At 62.7% G+C, this 9,474-nt stretch overlaps 1 protein-coding gene across 1 annotated transcript; it reads left to right on the top strand.

Moving 5' to 3' along the window:
• Positions 1-7,398: 7,398 nt before the first annotated feature.
• On the top strand, positions 7,399-9,133 carry CEBPB (CCAAT enhancer binding protein beta). Its single transcript, XM_066331001.1, has one exon. It carries the CDS (start codon positions 7,632-7,634, stop codon positions 8,604-8,606), a length of 975 nt encoding a protein of 324 aa, XP_066187098.1. The 5' UTR covers positions 7,399-7,631; the 3' UTR covers positions 8,607-9,133.
• Positions 9,134-9,474: the final 341 nt, after the last annotated feature.

Raw genomic sequence — 9,474 nt, 5'->3', positions numbered from 1 at the left:
GGCGAGCCGGGCCCCGCCCCCGCCGCCTCCCGCCAATCGCCGGCGCCGCCGCGCGACATCCCGACCAATGGGGAGCGCCGCCCGGCGAGCAGCGGCCAATGGCGCGGGGGCACGGCCGGCGGCGCAGAGAGGGGCGGTCCCGGTGCAGGTGGGCGGGGCCAGGAGGGGCGGGGCGGAGCCAGGCAGGACGGGGCGGGGCCAGGCAGGACGGGGCGGGGCCGGGACGGGCGGGGCGGGGCCAGGCGGGGCGGGGCCGGGCGCGGGCAGGGGCGGTCCCGGTGCAGGTGGGCGGGGCCGGGGCGGGGCCGGGGCGGGGCCGGGGCGGGGCCAGGCAGGGCGGGGCGGGGCGGGGCCGGGGCGGGGCCGGGGCGGCAGGAGCGGCCCGGGGCGGCCCGGGGCGGGAGCGGAAGCGGGGCCGGGGCGGGGCCGGGCGGTCCCGGGTGTTCCCGGTCGCACCGCCCCCTCCACACGGTGCCTCGAGCGCCCTCTGCCGGCGCGGGGCGCTGTTCCCGCGGCAGCGCCCGCGAGTGCCCGCGCCCCGCCACCACGGCGACAGCGATGCCGCTGCCGGTGTCTCCGGTGGCCCAGCCCGTGACCCTGCCCCGCTCAGCGCAAAGGCTCCCGTGCTCCCGGTGCTGGAAAGTAAAAACGAGCACAGCTCGCTGCTCGCACAGCCGCTGTTAACGGGGCTGCCGAGACGCTCCCAGTGTGCCGTACGGGCGGCCACACGTGCCCGGTACGGTGTGTAAGTCAGAGGGAGATGTGACCGGCTCTGGTCGAGGCACGTTCCCGGGAGCGGTTCTCGAGTCACCTCCGAGGCGTGTCGGTGATCTCGGATTGTCAGGGCCGGTCGGAGGAACAAACCCCGGCACACTGCGGGCAAAGAGCCGCACGTGTCCGTACAACGGCTCGGCTCGGCCCGGCACGGCCCGGCACGGCCCGGCACGGCCCGGCTCGGCCCGGCACGGCACGGCACGGCACGGCACGGCACGGCACGGCCTGGCCCGGCACGGCCCGGCACGGCCCGGCACGGCCCGGCACGGCACGGCACGGCACGGCACGGCCTGGCCCGGCACGGCCCGGCACGGCCCGGCACGGCACGGCACGGCACGGCACGGCACGGCACGGCACGGCACGGCACGGCCTGGCCCGGCACGGCACGGCACGGCCCGGTACGGCACGGCACGGCACGGCACGGCACGGCACGGCACGGCACGGCACGGCACGGCCCGGCCCGGCACGGCACGGCACGGCACGGCACGGCCCGGCACGGCACGGCACGGCCCGGCACGGCACGGCACGGCACGGCCCGGCACGGCACGGCCCGGCACGGCACGGCACGGCCCGGCACGGCACGGCACGGCCCGGCACGGCACGGCTCGGCACGGCTCCGCCCGCTAGGTGGTGCTCCAAGCCTGCTGCCGGGCCGGGCGCGGGCAGGGGCCGGGACTGGGACCGGGATCCAGTTCGGGAGCGGGAATCAGGGATCGGGATCCGGCCCGGGGCGGGGCTCGGGGCTCTCCGTGCCGGGGCAGTCTCGCCCGCTCCCCGCGCCCTCGGCACGGCCGCTGAGCCTCAGCCCCGCCGGGACCGGACGGGACACGGGGAAATCTCCCCCGGCTGCGGAGCCGCTTTGCCCGGAGCCATCCCCAACAGCGGCGCTGAGCGCGTTCCACCCCCAACTCCTGCCCGGACCCCGCACAGGACAGGCGGGAGCCGGCACTGCTGCCACTGGTGTCACAGGTGTCACAGGTGTCACAGGTGCTACCGATGTCCCCTGGCGCTGTCGCGGCTCCTGTCGCAGCCCCGGTGAGCCCAGCCCCGCGGCGCTCGGGGCACGGGGGCAGCTGGCACTGGCCTCTCTCCGGCCTGGGAAGGTGGCAGTGGGTGGCAGGGCCGGAGCTGCCGCTCCCCGGCTCCCGTCCAAAGCCGTGACCGCCGCGGTGCGGAGATGACAGGGGCCGCGGAGCGCAGTGTGCGGGGGACAGAACACCGCGGTTACCCCCGGTGGCCGCCCGTCCGCACTGTGTCACTGCCGGGGGACACAGACCGGCCCGGGGCTGTTCGGTACCCCCAGCCGTCCGCACTGTGTCACTGCCGGGGGACACAGACCGGCCCGGGGCTGTTCGGTACCCCCAGCCGTCCGCACTGTGTCACTGCCGGGGGACACAGACCGGCCCCGGGGCTGCTCCGAGCGCCAGCACTCACAAACAGCAAGTCCGAACCCATTCCCTGGCAGCCCCACGTTCCCTGGGGTGCTCGACACAGGATGAGAGCAGATGGAAAACAAGGATTTGTACAGTCTAGAGCACAGAGTTTTAATGCTTTTAATAAAGAAAAAAAAATCTTCTATTTCTTCTAAACCCCTTCTCCTGTCAGCCCCCCAGACTTGCCTTGTTTGACGTTGCCCCTGGCCATACACCCCGTGCAGTTCATCTGTCCCACAGCCCCAGGACCTCAGAAGAGTTCTACTCTTTCAGAAATTTCCTAAATGAATTCCCAAGTTCTGTTCCTAGGGACTTCTGACATTTCGCAGGGTATCCTGGAAGGATAGAATTCATCTTCCCTTGATGGATCTTTTGAAAGCTTGGATTCACTAGAGGATATAAATACACGACCTGTAACAAACTCGTCAAAGCAGGAGGCTGCAATTACCCAGGAAACGTCAGGAAACCAGAGAGAACTTTTGGAAAGCTGGTGGACAGCAACTCCTCTGCCATTTTTATTGGAGCACAAGGAAATGGGCCACTGGTAAAACACCAAGTGACCTCTGACTGTCCCTGCTCAGACTGACAGCCCACATCCTCCATCCGCACGGCTCCGCAGGGACTTTCTCTGCCGCGCAGGATGGAGATGGTGGCTTATGCTTTGTCACTGTCCCCTTCCACGGGTGTGCTCTGACTCTTCCTCCTCCCTCTGTTTCTCAGGGCCGCAGAGTGGGTGCTCTGACCTCGGGTTTGCTCTGGAAAATTTTCCGCCTGCCCGGGGAGGGCGTTTGGCTGGTGTTGTCCCAGCGGTGTCAGTCTGCAGGTGTCGTCTCCGCTCGCCCGGTGGGGCAAAGAGCAGCGCCGAGATAAAGGGGGATTGAGCAACGCGGCGCTGCAGAGGCCGAGCCCGCTGGGTCAGAGGTGAGCAGAGGATCAGCAGCAGACCAACAAACCCATGTCACAGCCCATCGCCGTGTCACACGGCAACGGGGCCAGGGAGCGCTCGGGGCGGGGAGGACTGCGCTCTGTGACAAAAGGACAGAAGGAGGCCAGGAGACACAGCCCGGGGAGCTCCGTGCCCCGGGGGCTGCGGGGGCAGCGCGGCCACAGCCTGTGCCAATCCCTCCTCCTGCCAAAGCCGAGTCTCCAGCCTGCCCCAGGAGTTGGGGCGGACAGACGGAGAGTCAGCCTGTCTCTGAGTTGAGACATTGTCCCCGTCGGACGTGTCGTAAGGGCTGTTGTTCTGCAGCAGGAACAGCAAGCGGAGGGCAATAGCTCCGGAGCTGTGCTCTGCCAGGCCCAGCCGGTGAGCTGCTGGCGTGTGGCTGAACAAAGAGGGACCTGGGGCTGGCAAGGAGGGAAAGAAAGTGCTCAACATGCTCGGAAATAAATTTCAGTGTTACTTCTCTATTTTACAGCCTTTATTGCAACACTGCTCTGCCTGAGTCAGTGTTGAGGCAAGGTCCCCTCCTACCCCCAGAGACCTTCCCACACCGGCCCTGTGCTCCCCGCAGGTCACTGCTCTGGGGCCCGCAGGGCTCCTCCAGCTCCCCTCCGACACCTCCCACAGCACCTCAGCTCTGATCTTACTGACCTGCCGAGAGCTGCTGCCAGGGACATCATCAATGGGGCAAAAACTGAGCAAGGAACGTCAGAAACGTCAGCCAGGCTCGGTCCAGGGTGTGACCCTCGGTCCAGAGACCGGATAAACACCTCAGTGTTTGAGCCATCAGCACTAAACTAACAGCATCCCCCCGAAGCTGGGGTCACTCCAGAGACAGCTGCTGTAGACCTGCAGTGCGGGAACTGGAAAACTTGCAAGAAATCCTGGAAAAGAAGACAATTTCCAGGAAGAGAATTCCTCTGCAAGGCTTTGCTGTAGGTCTGAGCCCAGAGCTGTGAAGTTGAGGCTTCTACAGTGCAAAGAGAGGGTTTAATTCATGACAGAGAGGAGCAGTGAGGATGAAGGTCCTTCCCTCCACCTTCTCACCATGCAGGTCTCCCCCTGTTCCCCTCCCCGTGTCTGGATTGTTTCACACATAGATGGAGAGGAATCTGGATGCTATTGCATCAGATTTCTTTTCTTCTCAAAAAAAGTTATGTTCCCACTAAGTAATTTGGGACTTCTGCTGTCTCCTCCCTCAGCTGAATAATTCTGAAGAAAAGAAATCATGAAATCACTAGAAGGGAGGTGCTTTTCACAGAAGTGCTGCTTTTCTGATGAAAATTGTCTGGGAGACAAGCTGGAGAAGGGCTGCTGCCAGTGCCTGGGTCCTTTACGAGGCATGTCTGTGTCTCCCCGCCTAAAGCACCTCCGAGGAGCTTTTCCAGGACAATCATTAGCAGCCTCTGCACATCTGGCAGGGACAGAGCTCTGTGTGCCCAGACCTCGGCTCAGTCTTGTGGTGTGAGCCTCGTTCTGCACCTGTTCCCATTTCAAAACCCCCACTGCTGGCCGTGCATTTGTTGTGACAAGTGCAGAAATAATTGAAAAGAGACCAGAGTTAGCTCAAAACCTGCTCGCCGAACGCTGGGGTTTTGGGTGAGTGGTTAGTCCCGCCAACAAGGTTCCCATGAGAAGCTGAGAGCGGACGTCGGCTCCACCAGAGTGGATGTTGGGATTTGAGGTGAGCTGGAGGAAGTTGAAAGAGGTGCAGGGAGAGCAGGGAGGTGAGGGGGAGAAGGGAAGGAGGGGACGAGCCGGGCATCCAACCTGAATTACCACCCGAGCTGACGTGATCGGGGTGACTGCGGCATTACTCAGCAGCGGCCGGGGGAGCAGGTGTGGGCCACGCCAGCCCTGATAGCATCTGCTTCACATGACAGCTGCACAGACATTTTATTTTGTCAGGGAAGGTTAACCCTAGGCAGGAATACACCTTTCTGCCGCACAGTGCTAGAGAATAGGGCAGAAATTTGGAGAGGGCAGACTTGGATCTCTGAAAACATCCTGAAAACCTGTGCGGGAATTTTCCCCAGCAGCTTCGGTGTCTGCCAGGGTTGGTGTCTGTAGCCAGGGCCCACGGCAGGCTGGAGGCCGGTGGGGGCAGTGCCAAGGCAGAGCAGCTGGGCCTGTAGCAGGGGAATCCAGCCTCTGGGGTCCTGGGACAGCTCGGAGGGAGGAAACACACGAGGCTGACTTTTCAGAGTTCGGTTGGAAGGGCCAGTCGGGGCAGCCGCTGGATGTAACTGCCAGATCAGAATGCAGGATAAAGGCACAGGATGAGGGAGTAAACAGCCAGAAGAACAAGCCCTGGCTCACTGCAACTTGCCAGTATTTGCACCCAATAGAGATATTTGTATTTATGAAGGTATGGGCTCCAACTACAATCTCCAGACCCAGCTCTCTGGCCAGGCCCAGCTCCAATTTAATCTCCAGTGCATTCACCAAAGATTAACTTGGTAGATAAAGATGGAACTAGAAATATTTGAAGCCTGAAAGCCTGTTAGGGAGCTTTTGTTATGGAAACAAACAAAAAAATCCTATTAAAACGTGAAAGGAAAAATAAAATTTAAAAAAAATTAAGAAAGAAATAGTCTGATGATCCACTGACTGATTTTTGAATTCTTCCTCTTTTCAGAGTTCTGAGGTTTGAACATTAAGAACAGTTGACTGTTTGAATCATATAATGCAATACCTGTTCCTCTGGCTTAACGTTACAATATTTCCCACACCGCAGGATTGCTTCACATTATTCTAAGAGGCAGTGTCATTTTCCCTGCAGTGCTAGGTCTTCTTTACTGAGGGAGGACACTCCTACTTCCTTTAATTATATGTTTTGTTTTAAATTAATGTCCTTTATTCTGGGCATGAATCATCAGCTTGTAGACAGGTAAATGTGGGAGTAAGAGAGTGAAAATATAAGTTTGATTCCCAAGGTGGGTGTCTTTAATTAAAACGGACATCAGGATTCAGTCTTCCTTCCCAAACTTACCCCGCAAATCTCAAAACTTTTGGATTGCGCGGTGTGATGCACGAATGCCACTCTCCTGTGACCCGCGTTGTGTGTCATTCGGGCCCAGCGCTGGTCCCCGCTCCCGTGTGTGCCCTGACAGTTGTATGGCACCACGCAAAGCAAATGCTCCGGGACGGGCTCCGAGTCCCCGGGGGTACGGGAGGCGGCGGCCGGGCTGGGGCTGAGCTCAGCCGGGAGGAGGCTGCGGCAGCGCCCACCGCTCGGGCCCGGACCCGCCGCCGGAGAGCGGCTCTGGGCACGTCCCTGGGGACACTTCTCGCCAGTGGGATTCGCCAAAGCGAGCCCGGCGTGGAGAGTAACGGGACCCGTCTCTGCGGTGTGCAGCTTTCCCCCAGCTCCGCCAAAAGAACTTGGGAAAAATCCTCTCCTGCCTTGATTTCCCCTCGGGCGGAACCATCGCAGCGATCGGTGCCCAACCCCGCGCGGCGCTGGCAGCCCCGGGCACTGCGCTGGGCACGGGGCAGGGGCGATGACATCTCCCGCAGCCCCCGGTGCCGCTGGCAGCCCCGGGCACTGCGGTGGGCACGGGGCACCGGTGGCATCTCCCGGAGCTCCCGGTGCCTCTGCCAGCCCCGGGCACTGCGCTGGGCACGGGGCAGGGGCGATGGCATCTCCCGGAGCCCCCGGTGCCGCTGGCAGCCCCGGGCACTGCGGTGGGCACGGAGCAGAGGTGACATCTCCCGCAGCCCCCGGTGCCGCTGGCAGCCCCGGGCACTGCGGTGGGCACGGGGCAGGGGCGGTGGCATCTCCCGGAGCCCCCGGTGCCGCTGGCAGCCCCGGGCACTGCGGTGGGCACGGGGCACCGGTGGCATCTCCCGGAGCTCCCGGTGCCGCTGGCAGCCCCGGGCACTGCGGTGGGCACGGGGCAGGGGCGGTGGCATCTCCCGGAGCTCCCAGTGCCGCTGGCAGCCCCGGGCACTGCGGTGGGCACGGGACACCGGTGACATCTCCCGGAGCTCCCGCAGCCCCCGGTGCCGCTGGCAGCCCCAGCCCCGCACCTGCGGGCCCGCAGCCCGCCCCGCCCCGGGGCCCCGGCCGCTCGGCTGTGGGCGGCCCGCGGGCACGGCAGCCCCGGGAGCCTCCTCCGGGGCCGGCAGCGGCAGCGCCGAGCGTGCGGAGTGGCAGGCGGCCAGGCGGTGACGCGCCCGTTGCTATGGGATCCACCGCCCCTATAAATAACCGAGCGAAGGAACTTTCCTAAGTCAGAGACTTTAGGACGCGGGCCCCAGAACCAGATGGTCCGGAGGAGACGCTGCAGCCCCCGCCGCAGCTGCCGGAGCGGTGAAGCCCCGGCGCGCCGCAGGGACTGATCCGGTCCGGCCGGGGCCGTGCCCAGGCCAGAGCCCGCGGCAGGCTCTGGAGCCCCCCACCCCGACGGCGGCAGCTGGACCCTGTGCCGGGGGGGCCCCCGCGTCGTCTCCTCCTCCCCGCATCCCCCTTTGCTTTCATGCAACGCCTGGTGGCCTGGGACGCAGCATGCCTCCCCATCCAGCCGCCCGCCTTTAAATCCATGGAAGTGGCTAATTTCTATTACGAGGCGGACTGTCTGGCTGCTCTCAACAAGCTGCACCCGCGGGCGGCCGGGGGCCGCTCCATGACCGAGCTCACCGTCGGGGACCACGAGCGGGCCATCGACTTCAGCCCGTACCTGGAGCCTTTGGCGTCGCAGCCGCCGCCTCCCGCGGCAGCAGCAGGGGGCAACTTTGAGCCTCCGTGCGGCAGCGGCGCCGGCCAAGATTTCCTTTCCGATCTCTTCGCCGAGGACTATAAAGGCAGCGGCGGCGGCAAGAAGCCCGACTACACCTACATCAGCCTCGCCCGGCACGGCCACCCGTGCGCCGGCCAGAGCCACAAGCCGGCGGCGCTGCCGGGCTGCTTCCCGCCCCAGATCGTGGAAACCAAAGTGGAGCCGGTCTTCGAGACCCTGGACTCTTGCAAAGGGCCCCGTAAGGAAGAAGGGGGCGCGGGGCCGGGACCGGGGGGCATGTCCTCGCCCTACGGCAGCACCGTGCGCTCCTACCTGGGTTACCAGTCGGTGCCGAGCGGCAGCAGCGGGAACCTGTCCACATCGTCCTCGTCCAGCCCCCCCGGCACCCCCAACCCCTCCGAGTCCTCCAAGTCGGCCGCCGCCGGCGGGGGCTACTCCGCCGCCCCGGCGGGCAAGAACAAGCCCAAGAAGTGCGTGGACAAGCACAGCGACGAGTACAAGCTGCGCCGGGAGAGGAACAACATCGCGGTGCGCAAGAGCCGCGACAAAGCCAAAATGCGCAACCTGGAGACGCAGCACAAAGTCTTGGAACTGACGGCCGAGAACGAGCGGCTGCAGAAGAAAGTGGAGCAGCTCTCCCGGGAGCTGAGCACCCTCAGGAACTTGTTCAAACAGCTGCCCGAGCCGCTGCTGGCCTCCTCGCCGCGCTGCTGACGGGCGCCTCGGGCTTCCCCCGCTCCGCACGCCGGGCCCAGGGGGGCGAGCGGGCGCCGTGCGTTTCAATTCGTGCTGTTCTTGGTTTTGGATTTATTTTTGTTTTGTTTTGTTTTTTGTTTTATTTTTGGTCTTTACCGACATGTTGGCGGAGGCTCGGCCGCGGCGCGGGGGCTGCGCGGGGCCGGGGCGGGAGCGGGGCCAGCCCGCGGACAGCCCCCGGCCCGGGCCGCCTCTGCTGGGAGCCGGGTTATTTAAAACGGAGCGACAGGAGAGCAAGGGCAAAGTGATGCAATCCTTTAAGCATGGCTGGGAATGCTGTGTACATGATGCAATCTCGTGTAACTGTCAGTCATGGATTGAGTAATCTGTTAAAGATGTTCCTACAGTTTTTTTTATTATAAAGAATAATCTATTTCTATAAGAAAATACATATGTATATTTTGGGATCTATGCATTCTTGCTACATTTGAAGCATTAATGAACAATTTTAATAAACTTTATGACTAGGTTAAAAAAAAAAAAAAGTAGCTTGTTTTATTTTGAAGGCATGTTTAAAGTTAGATGAAACACAGGGCTCAAATTCCAGCTGATTCTGGCTCGATGCTGTGATCAGGGATAGGGACTTTTGTTGCTCTTTTAGCTTTCTCTGAGTGAAAGGAAAAAAAAAAAAAAAACCAAACCAAAACCAATAACCAAAACCAACCCCAAACCCCCAAGAGAAACTCAGCAAAGAGCAGAGCTGGAAGCCTTGGCCAGTTCTTGTTGCCTCATTTTATTTCCTCTAATCACCTGCTTTAGCTGCTGCTTGGGTGTTGTTTGGGGAGGAGGTGTTTGTGTTGGGTTTTTTTCTGCACTTCATGCTGTT

The sequence above is a fragment of the Sylvia atricapilla genome, chromosome 16, assembly GCF_009819655.1.
Source record: "Sylvia atricapilla isolate bSylAtr1 chromosome 16, bSylAtr1.pri, whole genome shotgun sequence".
Taxonomy (NCBI): Eukaryota; Metazoa; Chordata; class Aves; order Passeriformes; family Sylviidae; genus Sylvia; species Sylvia atricapilla.
The sequence above is the reverse complement of the archived record's forward strand: the minus strand, read 5'-3'. Positions and strand labels throughout refer to the sequence as shown.